At 38.0% G+C, this 27,956-nt stretch overlaps 1 protein-coding gene across 1 annotated transcript in view; it reads left to right on the forward strand.

Annotated features, from left to right (window-relative positions):
- cfap210 (cilia and flagella associated protein 210) overlaps positions 1-27,956 on the forward strand; it is a 49,275-nt gene that overhangs the window by 8,999 nt on the left and 12,320 nt on the right. The window contains 4 exon segments of the mRNA XM_069935692.1: positions 8,922-9,145; positions 10,193-10,366; positions 23,549-23,754; positions 25,205-25,361. Of these exon segments, the coding sequence (XP_069791793.1) occupies positions 8,922-9,145; positions 10,193-10,366; positions 23,549-23,754; positions 25,205-25,361 (761 nt within the window).

Below are 27,956 nucleotides of genomic sequence, written 5' to 3' on the forward strand. Positions count from 1 at the left end.
AAACTGTACATATGTGTGTGCTGCATCTGTTAGCATTTCCCACACTTGACTTCTGTAAATAAAATCCTTCCCTACCAAAACTGTGTCCAGAGTCCTTGCCTCTAAGACATACAAACCTGTTTCCTCACTCACAACAATGGATTCCAGAATGTTGACATATTTGGAATGCGATTCCAGTAATGGTTATCCAAACCTAAGAATGACTGCAATTCAGCTCAGTTTATTGAATATGGTGCTCTGTGCTCAGCTTCGGTACCGGCGGGGTCCAGTCAGACCCCTTCACTGTTAATGTAAAGCCCAGATATGTGACAGAAGGTGCCATAAATATACACTTGTCCTGTCACAGATGCTTGCTTGTTGCATTCGGGCTAGGACCTTTTTTAGGTTTCATAGGTGCTCAGAGTCATCCTGACCTATAATTATGATGTCATTGAGGTAACATCCTATATTGATGATGTAGTAATTTGCCCATCATCGCTTGAAATATAGCCAGGACTGCTGATATTTTGGATGGCATTTGGGTATAGGTGAATAACCTTAAGTGAGTATTGATTGCTATATATTTCTTTAAGTCTTCGTCCAGTGGTAAATTTGTGATAAATGCAGTTTTGTGTATTTCTTTCCCTTGTTCAGGGTCTGAAATAATTCTTCTGCTTTGGGCATAGGATGTTCAGGTATCTGCAGAGCCTGGTTAATGGTGACTTTGTCATCACCACAAATTCGGATTTTTCCATTGGCCTTTCGCACTGGCTCGATGGGACCTGCACAATCACTGTAATGAATTTGTTCCAGTATTCCCTTGTTTTCTAATCTATCGAATCCTGATTCAGTCTTTCCTCTTATTGCAAAGGGTACTGTTCAGGACTTAAAGAATTTCAGTTCCATACCTGATTTTAGTTGTAATTTTGCATGGACTCCCTGGATTTTACTAAGGCTTTTTCGAAAATTATTTGATACCTCTTGAGGATTTTTTAAAGTTCTGGCTGGACCTGCTCTTCTTGGCTTAAGTTCATGATTGAGCCAATCTTGACCCAATCCAACTGAATGTATGCTAGCCAGATTTTTAACTGGATATAGATTGCTGAGTTTTTAATCATTTAATCCGTGAATGTACATGATCTTTCATGATTTATCTTCCTCTAAGTTGTTTGTTGCATTACCGGTGCTAGGGTTTTCATCCTTTTTCCACTGTTTTCACCCTCGTTGGACATTTGCCTTATTTTGGGTTTCGCATTTTATCTATTTTTCCCTTTTTTCCTCAGGCATCTGTCCCTGATGTGTCCTTCTTTATCACAGAGATGACATTTGGCTTTCTTGCAATAACAATCATTGGGATAATGGTTGTATTTTTCCACAACAGAAGCATTCTTGGCAGGAAAATTTCCAACTAGTAGATCTTGTTGGTCGATGTCCAATGTGATAAAATATATAGATAGGTTTTTGGGAGATAAATTGGGAAAGGTTTGTTTGAGTAGATCACATACAAACACTTTAAAACAGATCTTATTTAAAATACTGGAGCTCTGCCCCATGCTAGACAAACCGGTGCCTCACAGCTTTTGCAAGAGCTTTGAAAAGTGTTCAAGAGACTTCACTAATAGATTGTTGTTCACAAAAGGCAACAGATGAAAGATCTTGCTGGAGCCGCAGATAGTCTGCAGGAGAGCTTGCTGTTCTAAGACAGTCATGTGGTTGCAAGCAGAGACACAAACAGGTGTGTGTGTGTGTGTGTGTGTGTGTGTGTGTGTGTGTGTGTGTGTGTGTGTGTGTGTGTGAGAGAGAGACAGATCAGTTCTGCAGAGTTACAGACAGCAGCTGGGACTGGAAAAGGACAAGCTGGTAAGCTTTTGGAAAGCTCCCTATTTTGGAAGATGGCCAGGTCAAAGGCCTTGTGGTTCATGCAAGAGGAGAGGACTGACTGTCTAATGTTTCACTTGGAATAAGAGAAACAAAAAGGAACTCTGTGGTGACCTGAAAGAAAGAGGTTATAATCTGAAGAACCCTGAAGTATCAGATATATGAAGTTCCCATGCTTAGTAACTTCTGTTTGGTATTGCAGTCAGCCAAACCCATCGCTATATGGTCTTATAATGCCTGGGTTAGGAATTGATCAAAATCACATTCCTTTGCTAGTTTACATAATGTAGCCAAGTATTCTTTCCTCACAGTTTCACCTGTTCTTTGTTTCCTCTCATAAAATCTCTGTTTTTCAGCCATAACTGGAGGATTGGGGACTTAGATGTGCCCCAATTGTTGTACACAAATGTGTGTATGATTTTGTTCATGATTCTCAGGTCTTGAGTAAATCAAATGTTTTACTGCCCATTAGGCTCAAAAACAGTGATCACTTTCAGTTTATAGGCAATGTTTCATCAATGTTATGGACTAGATAGTGGTGGTCGAATCTTTCTACATACTTAAACCAGTTTTCTTCTGAATCCATGAACTCCCCAAACTTTATTTCCCACCATTTTGGGACTTCTGTCCTTTGTTCTCTGTGGCTGAGGCTGTGAGCTCCGAGGCGATTAAATTCTGGTGTTTCCCTTTTAAATCTTCCCTCTGCTGTTTGGAGTAGAGTGTCTGTTTTGATCCTCGTTGCCACTGTGTGTATTTATGGTTTTAGTAATACCTAAGTGGGGGGGCTGCCACATTGACCACCGCCAGTGGGCTGATATCACCTCCAACCGTGCATCTTGGTGCCTCACAGTTCAGTGGGCAGCAACCTCCTTTGAAGAAGACCGCAGAGCCCACTTCACTGACAAAAGACAAAGGAGGAAAAACCCAACACCAACCCACCAATTTTCCCTTACAACTGCTGCAACCGTGCCTGCCTGTCCCGCATCGGACTTGTCAGTCACCAACGAGCCTGCAGCAGACGTGGACATACCCCTCCATAAATCTTCGACGCGAAGCCAAGCCAAAGAAGAAAGAAGAAATACCTAAGTGCATAGGTATGTCATACACATGTAGGCATTTATACATAACAAATTTGTTATGTATAGTTACACAAGAAAGAAACCAGATGATCTTTTCATTGCACTAAAAGACAAATATTGACCAGGATACAATAATCAGTAAGTAATATTCACCATTAATCAGTTCCATTAGAGTAAGTTTCAAAAGTTTGACGTGTATGACAGCTGTTTTAGAAAGTTTACTCCTGGTGGTGGCTGATTGAATAACACATATTACTAGTTGCTACTAACCATTATAGCTCCCACACTACTTTTCAAGCCACTTTGTCTTTAATTTGGAGTTCATTTTTATTCTTAATTCCTCCTTTAACTCCAACTTGTGCTACACGTACTTATGATGTCTATTCAAGTTGCAAAAGCTGGGAAAGAGAGGAAGAAGCCTCTTCTGATGAAGATCTTTCATCCTTGCTGAAATATATTAAGGACTTTGGTAAGGATTTTAAAGACTTCAAAACGGATGCTAAAGATATGAAAGCTACTTTCACCCAAGTTGTTGGAACAATGAAGGAATGACAAACCCTCATCAAGGAGCACGACTACAAAATTCAGTCCATAGAAAAAGTTTCGGAAGTTCATGATTCTGCACTGGGACAATTTCATATTGAAGAAATGTGATGATCTGCTATCAAAAAAAAGTTGAAGATCTGGAAGCGAGAAGCAGGAGGAATAATTTGAGAATTATTGGTTTGGATGAAGGGACTGAGTGAGGACAACTCTCCAAATTCTTCTCATAGTTTCTCTGTGAGGTCTTTGGGAAAGATGTGCTGCCAATTCTTCCCGAAATTGACAGAGCATACTGTTCATTTATTCCCCAATCTGCTTCTGACAAGAAATCACGATCGATTATCCTTTGTCTGCACCATTTTCAGACTAAGGACTTACTTTTAAGAGAATCTCATCACAGAGTATAATTCCCAGACCATCAGGATTGTGGACTATTACTCTCCAGGAGTCATGAAGGAGTAATCTGCCAACAGAGAAGTCATGTCTCAGCTTTCAGTGCTGGCTTTTGACCATCATTACTTTTCCTAGCCAAACTGAGAATTACTTTGTCAAATAGTACCAAGAAGTGTCTTGATCCTCCAGAGTCTGCAAAAAAGTTCTTGAATGAAAATATATCAATTTCTATAGCTTCATCTGCTCAGTAAAATTTAATTTGCTGATTTTTCCTTTTATTTTACTCCTTTTTATCTCTCCCCCCCCCCCACATGATTTGAATGCCAGTTCTCTTTTGCTTATGCAGAAGAAAACTTTAAATGATGTTCAATAGAAACTATACTTTTTCTATTTGGTAAAGAATTGTCTTTTTATGACATATAACTTAGATTTTAAATTTCATAGATTTGTTATTTGAAAAGAGATGTTTACCTCTCTTTTAGTTTTTTTTATATTCTGTATGGAGCAACTATCCATGTCTTTATAAATTAGTTAATGCTAGTATGTGAATCTGAATTGTTTTCTTCTATGTAGTCATAATAATTTTGTTTCTTGGAGATTTTTGCCTTGAAAATTTGATTTTGGGATAACTACCAGTGGTGAGTTTTTCAGGGGTTTATTGTTTTGACTATGAGTGGCTACCATAAGCACATGGTCAGCAGCAAGGGTGGCATTCGCGGGCATGGCCTCTCCTTGCAAGGTGCTGTGCCCCCATATACTCACGGCTATTGCTTACCATCAGACCAACCCCGCCCACATCACTAGCATACATCAAGCATCACTAGCTTCCAGCTTGATGCACGCAAGTGACTGTCCATGCAATAAAAGCAGTGCTTTTGGCTGCTACATCAGAGGTACAAAGATTTACATCCGCTCAGCAGGTAGGCTGCTGTCAGCACCACCTCTTCCACTGGCTGAGTCTATGACTGTCAGACTGTGCCCCACCCAATTACCCTAATGCCCTCTTCTAACACTCATTCTGGCACCAATCCTGTGTGATCAGAAGAGATTCCTTGGGTTGGGGAGGGGGGACTTAATTTAGCTCTGGATTTTGAGTGGTTTTGCTGGCTTTTATTACGGGAATTGCCATCTCTCTGAAAGTTATGGCTTTTAAGTTTCTAAATGCCTAAAAGTTTAATGATATTGTCATGGAATATTTCTGAGTTGCATCACCTGGTTAAACGTTGCAAGGTTTTTTCACACATTAAAAAATTTCAACCACAGATTTTTTTCACAAGAAACTCACCTTCATATATCTGATACTTCATGTCTCGTGAGTTTTTGGAAGGGACAGCATTGTCATTCAGTCTTTATGGCCAAATCTAAGGGAGCTTCAATTTTGATGGATTAATCATTGCCATTTTATTAAATCCGGATGATATAGAGTTTTTTTACATACTCACTTATTGATTACTTCCTTATTGACAAACAATTAAAACAATTATGGTGGATTTTTGTACTAATGAAAGTACATTAATTTCTGGCCACACTCCTGTCCTGTGATTTTTATCTCTAAATGTCCCAGACTTGCTTAGAACTACCAAACAGTGACAGTTTAATTATCTTTTACAATCAGACTCTCAGTTTTTGAAACATATCAAAAATCAAATAGTCTTTTTCTTTACTGATAGTCTTGGATGCCTTAAAAACCTTTTATTAGAGGTCAAATAATTTCATATATGGCTAATATTAAAAAGAAGGTGAATTCTGAGAGAGACTATTTGGCCTTTCATTTGAAGATTATTGATCAACAATGTACCTTATCCTTGAAACCTGAGCTTTTTAGAAGAAGGGTCGAACTTAAAACTAAATATGATTTCCTTCTTATCCTACACAAACCCAACTCCTCAAGACTAAATCTAAATATTATGTGCACAGGGATAAGGCTGGTAACCCTTTAGCTAGCTCAATTAGATATCTAAACAGATCCATAAAGCTGACGGCCAGACCACTAGTGATCATGTTGAAATAAATGAAACTTTTTTTCAATTTTATTCTAAACTATACAGTTCTGATTTTACTCAAGATCAAATTTCAATATGGAACTTCTTGGATAAATTGACAAAATCTTTAATCTCTTCAGAACAGCTTATCTCTCAGCAGCCACAAAAGTCCTGGTCCAGGTGGATTCCCAGCAGAGTTTTATAAATCCTTTCTCACTTGATGATGCCTTATTTGGACTCTGTCTTTGCTCAATCTTAAATTAGTGGAAAGTTGCCACAAACATTTTATGATGGTTCCATCTCCCTTATTCTTAAAAAGAATAAGGATCCCTTTGACTGTCCCTCTTACAGACCAATTTCCCTTCTAAATATTGATGCTAAGATTCTGTCTAAGAAATAACATTCTCTATGTTATTTCTCTAATTATTTCTGAGGATCAAACGGGATTCATTAAAGGATGTTGCTCACAATTCAATATTCAACATCTTTTTAAAAAAACTTCATTTAAAATAAAACCACTAGGCAAATATATTACAATCTTTCAAACTAAATCCAAATACACGTGGTATTTTATAAAAAGAAAAAAAGAGAGTAAAGACATACAAACGAAAGAAAAAAATGCTACAAACTGGAAAAAAAAGAAATAAAAGAAAAGAGATAAGAAAACCACAGAGCACTTTCTGATATCTTTAAATATATAAATATTTATAGAGACCTATAAGAGAAAGGAAATGTTCGAGATTCATTTAAATTTTAATACCAACAGTTTGTAAATATGGATTCCAGATTTTTCAAAATGTATGATATTTATCTCTTAAATTGTAAGTAATTTTCTCAAGTGGACTACAACTCCGAACTTCTACATGCCATCTATCCATTCCCAAATCAATATCAATCTTCCAAATTAAAGCAATACATTTTCTAGCTATTGCCAAGGCAATTTGAACAAATTTTACTTGATGCATATTCAGTTTTAATTTAGGTTTAATCCTTCTAATATCTCCTAGTAAAAATAACATTGGATCCTATAGGAATCTTACTCCAGTTATTTGTTCTAATAAATTACCCATTTCAAGCCAAAAAAGGTTTAATTGTGGAACACTGCCAAGTCAAATGCAAAAAAGTATCAATTTCTTGTCCACATCTAAAAAAATAAATCTGAATAAGTATAGTTCATATTAAGTAATTTTTGTAGTGTTAAATATTACTGATGAATGAAATTATATTGAACTAACCGATATCTCACATTTATTTAATTTTTTTATACTCTCTTTACATATCTGAATCCATCTACGTTCATCTCTTTGCTTATTTTAATCTACCTCCCATTTCTGTCCTTCTTTTCAAGCCTTCTTTTGTAATAACATACAATCTCTGAAATAAATTTTACATCCCAAGTGCCTAATAATAATTCTACTTCTGTCTCCACTGGTAATATTAAATCTTGATCAAAAATTACAGATTAGGATCTTTTTAAATTCTTTAATGTTGAAGCTTCCCCAGGATTAAGATCTTAATCTTATTTGGGAAGTGTATAATTTTAAACCTAATCATGAAGGATTGCTTTGTGCCCTTTATGAATTACTTTTAAGATCTAGGGATAGTTCCCTGGGTGGTATTAAGAAAATATGGGAACAAGACTTTCAACAACCATTTGCCGAAACTACACGGGATTCTGTTTTGAAACGTGTTCACTCATCTTCTCTTTGTGCTAGGCACTCACTAATTTAATTTAAAGTAGTCCATCGAGCACACTTTTGCAAAGTTCAGTGAACTAAATTTTATCCTGATATTTCCTCTAAATGTGATAAATACATAACTGAGTAAGGTACGTTGTATCGTATGTTTTGGCTATGTCCTTCGCTCGTTAATTTCTGTCAAGAGGTATTTCATACCTCATTATTAGTTCTTAATATTATCTTGACTCCTAGCCCTTTCAATGCTATTTTTTGGAGTGAGTGGGCCAATGGATTTAGTATACTTTTTCACAATCCCATGTAGTGGCTTTTGCTTCCCTCGTTGATAGGTGGAAAGATGCTGATCCTCCCATTCATATTCTGTGATTGTCAGATGTGATGGTATGTCTGTCTCTAGAAAAAAAAATGAGGTGCTCTACTACTGCAATAGATCTTGCCTTTCTTTCTCTTTGGAGTCCTTTTATCAATTACTTACAAAACTTGTAGATTAATTATCTTTGGGTTTTTTTCCATGACCCCATAGTTGTTATTATTAGAGACCAGCAGCCCCCTTAAGGTGGGGTTTGATTCTTAGCTTAGGAATATGTTTTTTTTCTCTTTTCATTTTTTACCGTTTAATAACGTATTTGTATGTATCTTGTTCATTGTTATTTGACATTAATTTACTTTATTATTAATACCATATGTACCTATGTATTTTGCATATGTTAAAACCAATAAAAAGATTGAATTAAGGAAGTTTAATATTCTAAACCAGTGCATCAACCAGTGCATTGATTTGATTTTCTGTTTTGAACAGTGAGTTTGTTTACATTTTTCTTTGTTTTAATTTCTCTCTTTTGTATATTTATCTTTAGTACAGTTTTGCCACGGTAAGTAAAAATTTTGCCTGGCCCGCAGAAAAAGGAATCTTGTAGTTGTATGTGATGTCATGTGTGTACTCTGACAATAAATCTGAACTTTGACTTTGATTTACAAAGCCCAGTATCTGCACAGAGTTCCTTTTTCTGTTTCAAGTTTTAGACGGGTTTCATGTTGCAAAGATATTGGAAATGACATGATTTACAGTGTTTAATGCATCATAAAACTATAAATGGAGGAGAGTGCAAATCCTGTAATTACTGGAATGGCCCAATGAAAGTGAATAAAAATGTAATAGTCTTTTAAATTTGCTTGCTTAAAATAATTCTTATCTTGGTTTATTCAAAATACCTAAATCACTGATGATCAGTTCTGTTTTAATGAATTGGTGATTTTTTTTTAAACCATTTATCAATTATTCTAGATAAATAATTTTTGAAACATGCTTGCTAAATGTGGTAGGAAATATACTTACACTGTTTGGAATTTCATGGTTTGAAAAATTTTAGCGCAGATTCATGACAAACCAAATGACTTCCGTGGATTACAATTTCCAAACTTGGTGGATTTTCGACAAATGACACTTCTTCCAAAAGCAGAATGGCAACGCATCCAGGATGATTTGAATGGTATAAATAAAGAGGCTGAATTTTTACGTGCCCAGAAAGAAGAAAGAGAAGCCTTACATTTACAATCTAAAGAAATAACTAAGCACTGGACAAACACTATAGCTGTAAGCTCTCTTTATGCATCTTACACCCTGTCATTATTATTTTGTACAATATTATTGCAGTTTATTGTTTTCCATTATTCATCAGTTAAAATTGTCAGAATTCTATTGCACATGTATTGAGGGAGAATCTCTTTTCAACTAAGGGAGAGTTGAGTTCTGTTAATTGCATCTGATAAACAGATGTAAAATGAGCACAGGAAATTAGAAAATGTTACATCACAGTAACCAAGTATTTCCCTTCAGTTTTCCATCAAATTTATATGAAAGCAACACAAAGCTGCTTTTAATCAATTTCCATGTATACATGTAATTGTCCCAATCACATGAGAAATAAGTTTAATTTTGAAACATTCCACTCATTTAAGGCTGTAAGGGAAATTTAAATTGTATGACATCAACAGTAAAGAAATTTTAACTGTCCTTATAATTTGATGCACATAGGTCTCGGATTCACACTTTTTCACACAAAAGGTTGGTAGGCAGATTTTGGTAGAAGCTTGTTATTCACTATTACAATGATTGTGAGAATAGGGACAAGAATAGGGGCTAATCGGTTCTTTGAGTTTGCTTTATCACTCAGTATTTTATTGATGATTCAATTTTGGCCTCATACAGATAATCTCAGTGCCTGGATAGCTGAATACCTGTAAAAATTTGTTTTTATATTTGTGTTTTTTAAAAAATAACCAACAACCATGTGATTACAATTATGCATCCAGCTTCTGTTTTTTAAATCTTAGACAAAAAAGTCATTAACATTTGAGTAATAATGTAATAAAGCCATAAAAATTTAAACCACAATTTTAAATACATTTCTTTAACTAATTATAGAATTATCATGCTCCAGGATGCCAGAACTATAATAAACTATAATAAAATTTTAAATTTCATGAAAAATTATCTGATTGTCAGCAAGGAACTAGAATTGTTACACAGAATCAGCTGTTGAGTGCCACATTGTCAAGAGCACATCAAATGTATTGTAAGTGAAATGTTACAATAAGCAATCAAAAGCTAATTTAACAAAAGATGGACAATCTATTCTAGGGGCACAGACAAAAGAGACTTGATGCAGGAAAACAACGTAAAGAAAAGGAAGAAGAGGAGAGGAGACAAATAGATTTAGAGGAAGCAAAATACATGGCACAGAAGAGAAAAGACAGTCTCGATCGGGCCAAAACCTTGCTTTTCTACCAGACTGATAGAGTGAAAGGACTTAATGTACAGTACAACATTTCTTATAAATTTAAAAAAAGTATTTTGTAATAAAATTGAACTTAAGTGAATATTATAAAATTGTTTTATTTCATAATATTGCTTCTGAATTGTTAGTCTTAAGCACTTTCATAAAAATTTTAATTTATATTTATTTTACTTGATTTTAACATTGCCTAACTAATACTTCATTATCATTAATCAAGAGAGATAATATGATGTCAAACTATGTGAAATATTCCACATTTTTGATATTGGATAGCCTTCCTGTGACACACAAATAAAGCTCATGCTGTCAAAGATGAATACAAATATGGATTGAGCCGTTAACTACTTTTCACGTCATGAATAGAGGACTTTTCTCACCTTTTTTGACATGAACAGGTGTAACACTGGATGATTCATTAAGGATAATCCCACTACTGCAATCAAGCAACCTTCCCATGTGATTGGACTTTGTTTTTTGTCTGTAGGTGTACCTTGCTTTCAAAATATAAGCAAGGTTCTCCAATGACATAATTTCAACTTAAATTTTAGCCGAAAGTAATATACAGTAGCACAGTTGTTGCCTGGGATTCTGTAGATAGCTTCAGGTTTCCACCATATACATTTGAGTTTGTCTTATCCATCAGTTTTCTTCCAAGGTTGCAGAATTACATTAATAGGAAGTTAATAGTATGTTAATCAATGGGAATAAGACCTTGTTATGAGCCCAGAGGACTCAGCAATAGAAAATCACCAAGACAATGATTACTTTAACAAAAGTTGCTTTTAATTTCCTTTAAACATAATAACAGGATCAATCTTTAACTTATTACTATTAACTTAACCCCCTTCTAATTCTAAGCGCACAAATATGTAATCTGTATATGTTTAATAAAGTTCTCTGTTTCACTGTCCAATCATTCACTTTTCACTTTTCCAAGTTCATCAGTATCAAGCAATTCTCATACTGTGTACAGAATTCAACATTTATAATTTCCACCAGGCTCTGGTGCTTTAGGTTAAATAATTACTACTCAGGAAGGTTCTTGGTTTCAGAGAGAAATTTGTTGCTTGTTGGACGCACACAAACTGATTTCTTCCAATCAGCCATTTCAATGTCTTGCCAAATAAACTTGCCCCAAATGATAACCTCTTCTTCTAGGTCACCACAGAGTTCTTCTTGTTTCCCTTATTTCAGGAGAAACATTCTAGCCAGCCATTTCCTCTTGTAAGGACTACAAGGGTTTTGAGCAGACTGAACTCAGAACTCACAACCCGTCTTCAAAAATTGGGTTTTTAAACAAGCCTACCAGCTTGCCATTTTTCAACCTCAACTGCTACTGTAGAACTGACCCCAAAAGAGAAATCATCTGTTTGTTTTTTTCTCTCTCTGCTTGTAAAAACCATCTTACATGGCTCCAAACCCAATCTTTGAAAGGTCTTATCAGTATCTCTGAGCCTGGACCTCATTGCCCATACACAATAGATCAGCAAAGTTAACCGGCACCTCAACGTTTAGCTTCAGCAAAGCTCTTGCATTTTAAATGAGATGTCTTTTGTGAAGTGTAACCTACACTAAACCCCCACAATCTATCTCTTTTAAAGACATATTTATCTATAACCATTCTAACATTCCCCGTAACAATGTTAATATATATAGTATATGGTTTGAATAAGTCATGGTGCAAAACTGTGGAAGATAGAATTCAGTGTGGGTAAGTATGAGGTCCTCAGCTGGAAAAAAAAGTTGAAATTATTTTTGTGCCAATGAAAGCCTATGAGCTATTCAGTAAAAAAGAATATTGATGATTTTGGAAATGAATACTAAAATGCTCAGGCACAAAATTAAATAAAATGGTTAATGAACTTAACATGCTGGAGATTCTGAACAGGTTTGTCAGCACCTGTGAAGGGAGAAATCAAATTAATGTTTCAGGTCACTGACCTTTCATCAGAACAGAAAAAGTGAGAAAACAAGCATATTTTAAGTGAAATCAAGTCATGTTTATTTGTTGTTCACTATAACCATTGCAGTGTACAGTAAAAACGAGATAGCCTTTCTCCAGACTATGGAGCTGGTTATATGGCTAAAATACATCAGAAACCTTTTTTTATAAATAACATATCACTTATAAGTTTTATGTTACATATGCTACCCTGTGACCCTGGAGTTTAGAAGTCTCATGGCTTGGGGAAATAAACTGTTTTACATTCTGATTGTGAGGGCCCGAACAGTTCGGTATCTCTTTCCGGATGGCAGGAGGGAGAATAGATGGTGGGAGGGGTGTGTGGAGTCCTTCACAATGTTTATGGCTTTCCACAAACAACGGCTGTTCTAAATGTCTATCATGGCAGGGAGAGAAACCCCAATAATCCCCTCAGCAGTCTTTACTGTCCACTGCAGAGACTTGCGTTCTGGGATGGTGCAGTTCCTGAACAGGGCGGTGATGCAATTACACAGGATGCTTTCAGTGGTTCTTCTAGAATGTGGTGTGGGTGGAACCTGGACTTTCTTCAACCTCTGCAGGAAGTAAAGGCATTGTTGGGCCTTCTTGGTAATGGAACTGTTGTTGGGAAACCAGGAGAAATTCTCTGCCAGGTGCACGCCAAGGAATTTGGTGCTCTTGACTACCTCGACAGTGAAGCTGTTGATGGTCAGTGAACTCCTGAAGTCAATCACCATCTCCTTTGTTGATGTTCAGGTGTAAGTTGTCTCTGCACCAGTCTGTTATTGTTTGCACCTCTTCTCTGTGTCATCAGCAAACTTGATGATGTAATTAAAGCTGTGTCTTGCTGTACAGTCAGGGATCAGCAGGGTAAACACCAGTGGGCTGAGCACGCAGACCTGGGGGCCACCGTAGTCAGTGTGATGGTGTTAGACATGCTGTTTCTGATCTGAACTAACAGGTCTTTCAATCAGGAAGACGATCCAGTTACAGAGGAACACGTTGAAGCCCAGCAGGTTCAGCTTCCTAATCAGGTACTGCGATATGATTGAGTTGAATATGGAGCTGAAGTCTATGAACAGCATTCAATCATACAAGTCTTTATTTTCCAGGTGGGTGAGGGCTAGGTGAAGTGTGGTGGCAATGGCAATGTCTGCAGATTGGTTGGGGCGGTACGCAAACTGCAAGGGGTTCAATGAGGGGAACAGCTGAGTCTTGATGTGCTCCGTGACTAGCCCCTTGAATCCCTTCATGACGGTAGACATGAGTACAACAGGATGGTAGTTGTCAAGACAGGACACTCATAGGGATGATAGTGGCCACCTTGAAGCATGTTGGTACGACGGCACTGCTCAGGGAGATATTGAAGATGTCTGAGATGTCAGCTAGTTGGTCTGCACATCCTCTGAGCACTCTGCCAGTGATGTAATCTGGTCTCGCAGCCTTACAAGGGTTGACCTTGAACAGCATCTTTCTCACTTCAGCCCCCGTGAGATGCAGTGCCTGTTTGTATGGAGGAGGTGTGGACTTCCTCGCCACCATGCCATTTTTCACCTTGAAGCGCGTATATAGAGTCATTGAAAATGACCGGGAGGGAGGCATCTCCAGCACAGGCAGCTGGTGTGGTTGGTGATGGCACGGATGCCCTTCCACATATGCCATGTGTTGCCTCTGTCCCAGAAGTGACTCTGAATCCTCTGGGCATGAGCCCTCTTTGTCTCTCTCATGGCTTTGGACAGATTGGCTCTTGCATTGGCCAAGACTGCCTTGTTGCCCACTCTGGAGTCACAGTTCTTCAACAGCACCCACACCTCTACAGTCATCCATGGCTTCTGGTTGGGGTGAGTAGTGATGGTCTTGGGCATGATGTGTTATAGATAATGGAGTAGAGACAACAAATTGAATATTTTGTGATGAAATATAGTCCAGGTGACATGAATGTTGATGGTGCTATCTAGAGAAGGTGTTAATCATCACTGATCTGTCTGGGAGATGAATGAGAGTGGGAGAGAGGAAAAAAAAAGTTCTATAAGCAAAAGATACAGATGCAGCTGATATTGGAAACTGAAATATAAGAGAATCCTGGAAGCTTATCAGATCAGCCAACATTTGTGGAGAGATTAAGTTGATCTTGTTTCAGAACTGTCCAATTCTAACAGTAACAGAAAAGGCAGGTTTTTGAAATTATTGAATTCAATGCTGAGTCCAGATGTTTATTCATAAACGAGATGAAGTCTATTGGGCTTCACTGGAACAATATTTGAATCCAAAGCAGAGAGGTCAGAATAGGAGTGGGATAGAAAATAAAGTGGCACACAACTGGAAGGTCATGGTATTCCTTGTGAATCAAACAGAAATATTACGTAAAGTCACCTAATCTGGGTTTGATTCCTTAAGTGGAGACCATATTGTGAGGGGCCAAATGCATAGTGTAGCGAACCATTATCAAACCTATATCTGTAGTTGTGGCCCCTGCAGTGGCCAGAGCGGCTACCTCCAGATAAATTGCAAGGCGTTTGGAGAGTGGAGACCTTGGGACTATTGCCGTCTGAATGACATCACTGTGGCAGATCGCTTCCCAGTTCCCCATATATAGGATTTCTCTGCGATCACGGTGTTAAGATTTTCTCTAAAGTCAACCTGGTGTGCAGATACCATCAAATCCCAATTCACCAAGATGACATTCCTGAGACTGCTTTATTAACCCGTTTGGGCTATTTGAATTCTTCTGTATGCCTTTCAGTTTCAAGGCTTAATGGGCATAGTTACCCAGGGCCTGGATTTTGTATTCATTTATTTGGATGACATGCTTATCGCCAGCCACTCATGGCGGCAGCAGCAGCACCGGTCCCATCTCCGTCAACTTTGCCGGCAGCTAGATGAACATGGATTAGCGATCAACCTAGCCAAATGCCACTTTGGCCTCACATAAATCGATTTCCTCAGCCACCGCATTAGTGAGGATGGAGTGGTTCCATTACCTTCCAAGGTCGAGGCCATTTACAAATTTTCAAGACCCTCTACCATTAAAGGCCTGCAGGAGTTTGTTGGCGTGATTAACTTTTACTATCATTTTGTGCCAGCTGCAGCCATTTTTAAACTCTTGACTAGACATCCCAAGGAACTGAAATAGAACGATGAGGTCGCGACTGCATTCCAGAATGCCAGAGTGCTCGTGCACCTGAGGGTTGATGTGCCAATGGCTCTGACAGTGGATGCGTCAGGCACTGCAGAAGGCGGGGTCCTCCAGCAGCTCATCAACAGCATTTGGAAACCCCTAGCTTTCTTTAGTCATCATTTGAGACCACCGGAGCAAAAGTAGTGCTTTTGACAGGAAACTCCTTGTCCTCTACTTAGCCATACGGCATTTTCGCTATTTCCTAGAGGGTAGAGGGTTCACATCTACATGGATCACAAGCCATTGACATTTGCTTTCACCAAGATGTCAGATCCATGGTCAGTGCAACAACAACAACTCTCCTACATTTCAGAGCTTACAACTATCATAAAAACACATCACCAGGAAGAACAATCGAGTTGTGGACACACTATACCACACCATCCTCACTTCCCTCCATTCGCCTGCTCCCGGTATAGACTTCACGGCTTTGTCAGCAGCTCAGCAGCAAGGTGAAGCGATGACCACGTATTGCACGGCCATATCGAGACTGAAATTGGAGGACTTAGTTTGGTCCAGCAAATGCCTCCCAACTTTGTGACAAATCCATCAGCCAGCTTAGTCCCATTATACCTGCTGCGTGGCAACATTGGGTGTTTGACGCATTGCACAGTTTGGTTCACCCTTCGATTAGGACGACAATGAGGCTTGAGGTGGGCAAATTCATGTGGCATGGCCTACGCAAGGACATGCATCCAGTGCCAGATCTCAAAAGTTCAGTGCCACACCAAAGCCCTACTACAGGTTTTTGCACCCTTGCAGAGCAGGTTTGATCATATCCACGTGGATATCATTGACCATTTGGCCCGTCCAAGGGTGCTACTCATCTCTTCACAATAGTAGATGGGTTCACGAAATGGCCAGAGGTTGTCCTGCTCTGACACCTCCGCCTCTGTTTGTGTGAGAGGCCTCATCGCCAATTGGATAGCACATTTCAGTCTACTCATGCATATCTTCTCCTCTGACAGAAGATACTCCAGGTTATGGTCCATAATTACACAATTGCTGGGCACACAACTGCATCGGTCGATGGCCTATCATCCCCAGTCCAGTTTTCACCATCATATGGAAACAGCTCTCATGGCACATCTTAAGGGACTGTATTGGATAGATGAACTGTCTTGAGTACTTTTAGGTATCCATACCACACCAAAGGAAGATCTAGCTATGTCCTCTACAGAATTGGTGTACGGAGCCCCCTTAATCGTCCCAGGGGATTTCATTCTGGCAGCACGTGGGCAGCAGAAATCTCCCACTTCGGTACTCATATGCTTAAGGGAGAAGGTGGGTACACTGGCACCTATCCCAGCCACCTAGCGTTCTGCCTGAACTCAAGGACTGCCTTTATGTATTCCTGCGCAGGGATGTGCACAAGATGCCATTGCAATGCCCATATGAAGGCCCTTTCAAGGTGATACAGAATGACAGTTCCACAATTGTTATAGACATTGGCAGCCGGTAAGAAATGGTTTCAGTAGATCGCCTTAAGCTGGTACATGTGGATCTAGATCAACTGGTACAGGTTGTGTCCGCCGGCCTGTTCTAGCCATATAAGCGAGACTATGATGTCACTCCGGTTCTGGGGTGTGGTTATGTGGCGAACCATGCCACTATTATCAAACTGGTGTCCATAGATGTGGGGTCCTTCAGGATCAGAAGTTCCTGGTGGCCGGGAGATACAAAGAACTCTGGGAGGTGTGTGACTTAAGGGGTCAGGTGATTGTGATAGCATGCCAACTGTAATTATTTAAACTGCTGTGAAGGTTGCATTAAACAGTTCTGTTGGATCAGCTCACAGACAACTTCTGTTGTGCTTTATTCACTGCTCCACTCACTAAAATAGACTAAATTGAAAGTAGTACAGATGCTTCACCTGGAAGAACTGATTGGGTCCCTGGATACTCGAAGAAGTAAAAGGGGAAACATTGCATTTCTCATTTTTACCTAGGAAATACTTGAAGACCTTACCAAAATTTATACTTAAATTTCTATAACTATCATTAAAACAAAAAAGTTTAATAATTACCATATATTTATTTATTGATGCTTGCTGCTTGTAGTGTGACAGATTATAGATATGTTTTAAAGGAGATCAATTGGGATAGGTTTTTTAGTGTAGGTCACATACAAACATTTCAAAACAGATCTCATTTTAAAATACTCGAGCTCTGCTCAAGTTAGACAGGCCGGTTCTGAAAACCTTTGCAAAAACTTTGAAGAGTGCCCAAGGGACTTCACTAATGGATTGTTGTTTTGAAAAGCCACAGATGAAAGAAGTCTGAGGAATAGGTTCAGAGCTACAGGCTGTCTGGGAGTGCTGCTTGCTGTTCTAAAAGGGTCATGTGGTTTTGCAAGCAGAGAGGGAGTCAAACAGGCTTTTCTCAGAGAGAGAGAGAGAGAGAGAGTGAGAGAGAGATCAGTTCTACGGTTTTAGTCAGCAGCATCAGCTGGGACTGGAACTGGGCAACCTTGTGGAAAATCCCCATTTTGAAGACTGGTTGTGAGTTCTTAGTTCAGCCTGGTGAAAGCCCTTGTGGTTCATACAAGAGGAGAGGGCTGCCTAATGTTTCACTTGAAATAAGAGAAGCAAAAAGGAACTCTATGGTGACCTGAAATAAAACCCTGATGAGGCAAGTTTCTTCGTCAAGACACGGAATCAGTTGTGGGTGTCCAGCGAAAAACAAATCTCGCTCTGAAAATTGAGCAGTAACCATTTAGCTTTCAAGCACCAAAGCCTGGTGAACTTCATAAATGTTAAGAATTGCCTGCAACCAGTAAACTTGGAAGAATGAGAAGTGAGATTGGACTGTGAATCCAAGAACTTTTCTGAACTTGCACACACATTACATATACGTGCGCTTAGAATTAGAAGGGAGCTGTTTTGTTAGTTAATTTAATAGTGATAAGTTAAAGCGTGATTCTGTTTTCATGTTTAAAGGTAATTAAAAACAATTTTTGTTTAAGTAACCATTTATCATGGTGAATATCTATTGCTACTGGGTTTTGGAGTCCTCTGGGCTCGTAACAGTCGAAGAAGATGGAAGATGAAGATTGAGTCATGATGGTTGGCTTTTGTTGAATACTGAAAAAGGAGGCCTGGAAAGGATATGTTTATTAATGGCATCTTGCTTAAGGTGGTGTAAGATATAAGGAATGATCCATTGAATGTGGAGTTGGTAGGGTAAGGATGAGGAGAAGGGGAATCCTATCATTATTCTGCCTGATAGGAGGGGGAATGAGGGCAGAAATGTGGGAAATAGAGTATCTGTAGTTGAGAACCCAATCAGCAATGGTGGAAGTGGTTAAAATAGAGATGGATAAAATAGGAGAGAAATTAACAGAGGAGTTTATATATAAATGGGTTTCAAAGTTAATAACTGGTGAGAAAGAAGTACCATTGCTGAAACATTTGATTAATATCTTGAACAAGATAAATAATGAAATTGGAACAAAATGAAGTATGTCACCAAAGATACCTTTGATCCAAAATAAATTTATACCTTTCCTTAATACCTTTTTAATATTTGGTTTCACAATGGCATTAAAAAATATAGAAGATTGTTATGACCAAGGTCAATTGATGTCATTTCAACAATTAAGAAGTAAATATGGAAATAACTTGGAATACACTTTTTTGCTATCTTCAGTTGAGATAATATTTGTGGGAAAAATTAGGTTCAACAATGTTCTTACCGACTTGTGAGTTGAAGTTCTTATTAGGAGAGGTTATACTAGGAAATTTATTTCCGCAATGTACCTTTTATTATAAGCAGGCACTATTAAACAGGGAGGTCATAAATCTAGACACAAATGGGAGGAAGACCTAACCATTACCATCAATGATTAAGGACTGTCAGATCTCTGTCAAGACTGTATGACAAATATTAGTTCAATATAACTATTTACATCAATTATATTTAATGTCGCAAAAATTGAATAAAATTAAATTAGATTTAACATATAAATGTTTTAGATGTGGTGAAGAGATAAGAACATTTTTACACTTTTTACTTGGTCATGTTGTAAAGTAAGTTCTGATCTTTTTGAAATTTTTTAGAATAAATTACTGGCATTGTATTTCCACAAAATCCAGACTTATTTTTATTGGGGAACTTAGAAGGTACAAAACCCAAGTTAAATGATCTTTCATCAAGTGAAATTTATCAAAATAGCATTAGCGGTGGCAAGGAAGTGTATTGCAGTGACTTGGAAATCAGATGCACATTTAGATATGGAAAGATGGAATACCGAAATTCAAAGTTGTATTCCTTTGGAGAAAACTACATATATTTTAAGAAATAAATATCTTGCCTTTTAACAAATTTGGAGCCTGTATATGCAAAGTTTTGGAGTGAATATGTAAAAATGTATGTCTGACCTCTTAAGATCTGTGTTAATCTTCTTCCCTAAAATGGCTGTACAAATACTGTAAGATCCCAGTGTGGAAACTGATTCTTTGTGCAATCCAGAAAAATATTTTTCTCTTTTTCTATATTTTATATAACTATATATTACATTTATATTGAATGGTTTTTGAGTGGGAGGGGGATATCGGGAGGGAGGGGAAGGGAAGGATGGGGTTTAAACCATCATGTAATCATTGTAATTTTAAATTTAATTAATATTTTGTCTATGTAAAAATGTATTAATTACATGTATGGAAAATTTTAAATAAAATATTTAAAAAAACAATGGTGGAGGGAAAGACATGTAATGAAAAAAGCAAGGCATCTCAAAAGCTCTGGTGTGGATAGTATTGTCATTCGAACTGAGATGGAGATGGAAAAATTTGGAAAATGGAATGGAGTCCTAACAGGAACCAACACAAGAGGTGTAATCGTTTTTTAAATCAAGTCTTTTGAATGTTTTATTGGAATTTCAACTAGAGATTGGGGAGGGGGGTGGGGTGGTGGCACAGCAGAACGACAGGACTGTTTTGAGACCATGGACCAGAGCTGTTTTATGGAGGTGGGCACATTCAACAACCACGTAAACATCAATGAGTACATGACCTCCATTACAGACTACGCTAGCAACTGTATCACACATGTCACAGAGATAAAATGCTACACAGGATTAACAGTACTAAAGAGGGCAACAGTAACAGGCCTCAGTGACTACTGCCCAGTGGCTTTGAGCATCTGGTGATGGAACGTATCAAAGCGCACCTCCCAGAGATGCTACACCAATTTCAATTTGCCTACACGTGGAACCCACCTCACTGACAAAAGACAAAGGAGGAAAAACCCAACACCCAACCCCAACCAACCAATTTTCCCCTGCAACCGTGTCTGCCTGTCCCGCATCGGACTTGTCAGCCACAAACGAGCCTGCAGCTGACGTGGACATTTACCCCCTCCATAAATCTTCATCCACGAAGCCAAGCCAAAGAAAAGAAAGAAAAGAAGAGGAACCATTCCACTGACGATGCTATAGTCTTGTCCATCTACTCCCTCTTGATCCAGTTGGAGAGTGACACCTCCTACGCTGGGCTCCTGTTCATTGACTTAGCTTGACATTTAATACAATCATACCCTAGAGGCTGGTGGAAAAGCTGTCCTCACTGGGATTCAACTCCTTTCTCTGTAACTGGATTTTGTACTTTGTAAAAGAAAGACCGGATTGGCAGCAGGAAGTCAAGCACCATTATGCTGAGCACTTGCACACCTCAGGGCTGTTGTTCAGCTTACTTCTGTCATGCTGCTGAACCATGATTGCAACACCAGATACAGCTCCAACAGAGTCATCAAGTTTTCAGATAACGTGACAGTAGTTGACCTCATCAGCAACAACGATGAGTTGCAATACAGAGGTGGCCAATCTCATGAAATGGTGCAATGATAACAACCTGAGTCTCAATAATGTGGACTAGACAAAGGAGATGATTGTGGACTTCAGAGGACCAGAGATGACCATCCTTCACTACACATTAATTGCTCAGTCATGGATAGCACCAAGTTCTGCAGAGTTCACAATAAGTAACCTATCCTGGACACATCTCCTCATTTGCCAGGAAGGTGCAACAGTGACTGAGCTTTCTTGGAACGCTGAAGCAGGCAAGTGTACGAGCCACCATTCTGTCAACTTTCTACAGTAGCTCTATCATCTAGAGCACACATGTCAAACTCTGGCCCGTGCGCCAAATTTGGCCCGCGATATAATTATATTTGGCCCGCAAGATCATATTAAATATATATTAGAGTTGGCCCACTGGCCGCCATGCCAGTATAGCGCATGCACAATGAAGGTGAAAATGAAGACGCCGGAGGTGTGGAGGGATCTCAGAGTCCCGAATCCTGGGGATCAGAGCGCCGCACTCAGCCCGCCCGGCTCCCAGACACACAGACGCGGCTGGAGTTGGGGACCATCTTCGCTGGGTCTGCGCTTCAGCGGCGATGCCGGACCGAATGTCTCGTTGGCGATGCTTTCCCCCTCGCTCCGTGCGCGGCGTACCCTGCCTCCCGCTCCTTTTGTTGGAGACGAGCCCGGCGCCGTGAGATCACAGTTTAATCCCTCTCCAACCATGGGAGGGGGGTGGGAGCAACGCGCTCTTCTCAGCCAATTCCTCCACCGCCCCGGACGCCGGCGTTTCAACTGGGGGTTCGGGTGCCTTCGTCAGGCGACCGACCTGTTGGTCCAAGACAAGGGGAGAGCGTACAAACTCCACACAGACAGCACCTGAACTCGGGTGAACGTGGAGCTGCGACCCCACATTCCACATCAGGACTGTGTGTAAGATTGGGAGCAGTGAGACGGAAGCTTATTTTGTTTCTGTGATTTAAGCCTTTCTTGGGGTGGGGGGGGGGGGTCCTTCTCTGACCACTTGCCTAACAATTAACCTAATCAGATGTGGAGTTACCACAATACAACAGTTCTCAACCTTTTTCTTTCCACTCGCGCCCCTGTGCCATTGGTGCTCTGTGATTAGTAAGGGATTGCTTAAGGTGGTCTGTGGGTGGGAAGAAAAAGTTTGAAGACCACTGCTTTAATCATCCCTCGTTGACTCGTCATGTGCACGGTTTCAGAACTCCAAAGGAAATGGGCCAATGACAATGAAAGAGTTTATCCAAAACTATTATTAAACATTTATTTTAATAAGAAAAAGTTTAACATTACATATGTTGAAAGAAGAGAAAACATGCAGATGTTGTTGAAAATTTTCAATAAATATTTAGTTCGGCCCTCGACTTAGTCCAAGTTTTTAATTTTGGCCCTCCATGAATTTGAGTTTGACACCCCTGATCTAGATCATCCTGGCTGGCTGTATCACAGTATGGTACAGTTGCTGTAAAGCTTCAGAACGAAGGTCAATCTACAGGACCATAAAAATGGCAGAGAGGATCACTGAGTTCTCCCTCCCCCCCTCATTGATGTGATTTTTACCTGGATCGTTGTTTAAAGAGAGCTTGCAAAATCTGTAAGAACCCCTACCACCCACACACAGCATCTTCCAGCTATTCCTGCCAGGAAAGAGATATAGAAGTATCAGAGCCAGGCTGAGGAACAGCTTCTTCCCGCAGGCTTTGAGACTGTTGAACTGATAAAACAACTCCACGTGTCTCTACTATTAATATTTTTATTTTCAATATGTGTATATAAGACATGTATATAGGTTCTGTGTGTTTGTGTCTATGTATGTGTGTTATGTGGTTCTGTATGTATATATGCACTATTTTTGCAATGTGGACTGGGCAACACCGTTGTCAGGTTGTACTATTACAATCAGATGATAAATTAAACTTGTACTTGAACTTGTTTTGCTTTTAATGTTAAAAGAATATTAGATATTGTCCCAAACTATGTCAACCAACAATATTTCTAGCTGATTGCAAGCTTTGGAGGCCTAAAGGGGAGAGATCACTTTAATCATAACACCTCAATAGAAAGGAAATATGTTGGATGTTATAATGTTATAGTTATAACAATGTTTAATAGTTACATTCAAATATTGTAAAACACAGGCAATCTAATTATATTGTGGAATTAGAGATGATGAAGGATTTGAAAGCTAAAATTCATAAAATTCAGGTTTATTAGATAATCTACATCATAAATACATAAACATATATATTTTTACAGGCTGCATTAATGTTCACTGAAACATTAAAAGAACGAGAGGCCCAGATTGAACTGAACCGGAAAAGGACAGATTTTCTTAAAAATCAAGAAAAGCAATTTGTGGAGGAAATAAATCGCCAAATGTATTCAAGTGAAGTCGCAGAGTATCAAAAAATGGTAAAACAAAAAGAACAGAGAAAGGCTCTTTCTGATTTCCATCAACAACAGTAAGTAAAATGGTTGAGGTCATTTGCATTTTAAAAATTTCTTTCTATGGTTTGTAGATTTTCCAAAATGGGCTATATTGTTGAAGGTTCAGTTTTTCTAGGATCTTAAACTAATGTCTTTATGCTCCATCAATTACATATTAAAGATCCCATTGTAATATTTCAAAGAACTGCAGCCAAGTTATGCTTGAAGACCTTACCAATATTTCTATTTAAATCACTATCACAAAAACAAAAAAAGTTTGATAATTAGCATGCAATTATTTATCGATGCTTTGCTTCATAAAAGCTTGTCATATGTTTTATCTGTGACTCTGAGTCAGATAGATTGCAGAGTTTGGGTCATCCAGAGATCATAATAAATTCAATCCATGTGTATTTCTTTTAAATATTTATTTTTACAGTTACCAAATCTATGAAACCTCTACATAATCCTGTGAATATATTTGGGAAAATAGCATTAAAATATGCTGTTTAAAATTAGCATTCGAAAACTCCCACATCTTCCAATGTAGTCTTTTGTCTTCTATACTTCTTTAACTATGGTCAAAAGGATATTGTTGTTTGGAGTGTAGACCTTCTCTAGATGTAGCCAACTACTTAAGATATAGTAGGTAAAAACAAATTAATTTCTAGTTTCACAGCCCTAAAAAAAGGTAATGCGGTGAGACTCAGGACACCTGTTAAATTAAGTGTGGTCATGAAATCATCTAGCATTCAAATCTTTATTGTGGCCTGAGACCTTCAAGGACAATGTAATTAAACAATGACTGTTTTCTTGAAAGGAATTTAAGATGCCTCTATTGGTAAATAATGACTTATGAGGCCATTAATTCTACTAGGTTCCTGCAGAGCAAATTACAAGAGTTTCATTCACCTTCTCCTTATTTCTCTATAGCTCAGCAACTTATTCTTTCCTATATAGCCATCAATTCTCCCTGCCACCCTAAAAGATACTTAAAATAGCTAATGAATGTCATTGCACATCTTTGGGATACATGAGGAAATCAGACTACCCTGGGGAAAGTCATATAGTCACAAGAAGAATACGTAAACTTTACAAAGACAGCATCTAGTTCCTGGAACTGTGCTAACACTCCTTGATAAGGTGTACAAGTGGTATTCTTTTGAGTAATCCTCATGGCTGTGCTCCTGGTTCGCAAATGTCATGGTCCTAAGCAATAAGTGATGTACATTTTCTTTTAATGGTGTGAAATTTACAATAAATAATCTAACTTTTTCTGAGGCCACAGATTATAAGCATTTAATATCATCTGCCCACTTCTCTCACCACAATAGACTTTCAGATACAGATACTGAAAAATGCAATCTATTTGAAACCAACTGTTTGAAATTTTAGAAAGCAGCCCTTTTATGAAGATATATCTATGTAAGTTGCTCATTTGTCCACCAACTTAACAATGGCATTTAAACATTTTTCTGATGGCAGGATGAAGGAACATGAACAACTGAAAAAACAAGAGAAGCAACAGGATATAATGGAAGGAAAAGAAATCAAGAAATTGGCACAGTTACATCAATGGGAACTTAGTAAAATTGAAGAACTAAAAAAGAAAGAAAAATACAATAATAAGATCAGTCACATGGTAGGTTTTAAGTACCTTTCCATTCCGAGGAGTTGATTAACATTTTGTTTTTTAGAAATTCAGGTGGTTTGTTACCATAGTAGTCTTTATATTTTATTTACTTTTTAATTTAGTTATACAGAAGAGCAACAGGCCCTCTCAGCCCACGAGCTTGTGCCACCTAATTACACCCAATTAACCAATAATTCTTGATACATTTTGAAGGGTGGGAGGAAACCAGAGCCCACAGACATGGAGAGAACATACAAACTCCTTCCAGTCAGTGTGGGATTCAAACCAAGGTCCCATTCGCTGGCGCTGTAACAGGGATGCACTAACCATGCCTCCCTAATGATGTGATAGCTTCTGCTTTATTGTGTTTCATCTAAATTTCATTTATAAAAATGTTTTATTTTGTGTATTAATAGTACAAGCACCCAAGTTATCGTGGGCTTTTAATTTGACTTGAATTTAGTACTCTAACCTTGTTTCATAAGTGAATCTTTATCACACAAAGTCAGATAAGAGGTAGGTCCATATATCTGATCAAATGTGGATGCAAATGAAAATGTAGAGGTGGAACAATTGTATCTTCCTACAATTTTAAAGTGAATTTCATTGCTTTGGAATATATTTGTATGTTTACCTGTTGCTGGGCCTAATAACCTGTAATAATTAAATTACTAATCATAGAGCACCAATGGTAATGGGGAATACTTAAAATGGAATATGAGTGGAAAGAAAAAGGTTGAGAACCACTGCTCTAAGGACTGTCATTGTTAACAAACACTTCATTACTGCTTTAAGCAACAATTTAAAAGAACTTGATGTTTCATGATCACTTCTGAACTACAATTTAATAGACCCTCAAGTTCAATAATCTTTAAAATACTGGGCTTTAAAGCTAACTTTTCAGATTCAAGTTTAATCTGAAATAGTTTGGACTTTAATAGACACACACATCTAAACAATTACATTCGCACATGGTGGGGTTAAGTTTAGAGTTAAGTGAGAACTGATATGTGGTTAATAGTTTAATAAAAATGATTATTTTGAATTTACTACTTCTTGGCGCATCTTCCATTGCTGCTTCTGTGTTAGTACTAACAGGGGTCAGTTAGTTGTGGACTCGTCCAGGATTGAACTATTTAACCAAAGATTTGAGCATAATGAGAGCTTATTTGATTGATAAATATTCAATTTGTTAGGCTAAAAATCTTTTTGAAAGCTAATTAAAAGGCTTATTGTGTGTTTGGAAACAAAACAACAGCAATGTTTTTTGGTAAATAATCGGCAATGCCAATCTATGTAAATTTGAAAGCTGATTATGTTTTAAGCCCCAAAACTAAGTGAAACTTTGCAAACTTGGTCAGAATCTGTAAAAGGTACAGATGAGTGTGTTTTGAAAACAAAGCTCAAGTGTGGGTGAAGTGAAATTGTCCAAATGGATATTAAAAAGTTTTTGGATCACCAAACTTTTCAGATATGAAAAAGGAGTAATTGTTGTTTATTGCTAAAAAGTTGAAAGTTATGGAATTAAAAACGTCAATGAAGAAAATTGACAATCAAAGAATTATTGCTGACTACTATATAAAAGAAGGTCTTTTTGAAAAGATGTTAAAACAACTTCCTGAGAGTAAATCTCTTGAGCAGTTAGAAATACAGAGCGTTGAGAGAGAGAGAGAGAGAAAGATAGAAGAAATTAAAGATGAGGGAGAAAGAAAAAAAGTCTGAAACTGGAGGAGGTAGAAAAGAAATTTGAGGTAGAGGAAGCCAGGAAGCAGAGGGAATTTGAGAGAGAAATGGAGATTTGGGAAAATTCAGTTAAAGTTACAGCTGATCTTAAATTAAAGCAAAGTGAAACTTTTCAAAAGGGACAAAATTCTACTACATTGCAGACAATGTGAAATTTGTGCCTAAAATATCTTTTCAAAAGGTTAACATGAAGTACCAAAATAAGGTAGAAAATAGACGGGGAAAACCGTTTGGTCCATTTTGCAATTACTGTAAGAAAATTGGACATGCAGTAGCTAATTGTTTCTTTTTGAAGAGAAAGAGGAGCAGGGATCAGTAACACCAGAAGCTTGTATTAAGAGAGGTGAAATACAGGGAAGTAAAAAGGATTTGTTGGTAAAATTAGGAAGGAATTGAAATCTTTTTGAGTCAGGAGATAAAGTTGTCTGTACACTAAAGTATCCAAGTAAGTTTGAGAATGAAAAGGGAAACTGTTGCCAGTGAGAGTGTTGAACAAAACTTTGGTGCCAGTGGAAAAAGTACTGGACAAGTGTATTTAAAAGCAGCATAGATAAAAAGAAGCAGATAATGCAAACAAGCTGTTGGGTGCAGAAGCAAATAGATTGTGAGATAAAAGAGATAAGCTGTGATGAATCACCGGTCACTTTAAATCATAGATTCTCAAAGTGGGGTGTAGGGCTTGAGAATATTTTAGTGGGGCGTAGGAATATTTTGGGAAATAATTAAAAAGTTGTTTTGAAAACATAAACTCGTTATATTGGTGTGAAAGATGTGACTTGGCAATACTGTCAGTACGATACAATTGTGGTAACTTGCAAGTAAAAACACTTTGTTCTCTTTATTTTCATAATGTGATTTTGC

This window comes from Narcine bancroftii, chromosome 4, assembly GCF_036971445.1.
Source record: "Narcine bancroftii isolate sNarBan1 chromosome 4, sNarBan1.hap1, whole genome shotgun sequence".
In the NCBI taxonomy this organism is placed as follows: domain Eukaryota; kingdom Metazoa; phylum Chordata; class Chondrichthyes; order Torpediniformes; family Narcinidae; genus Narcine; species Narcine bancroftii.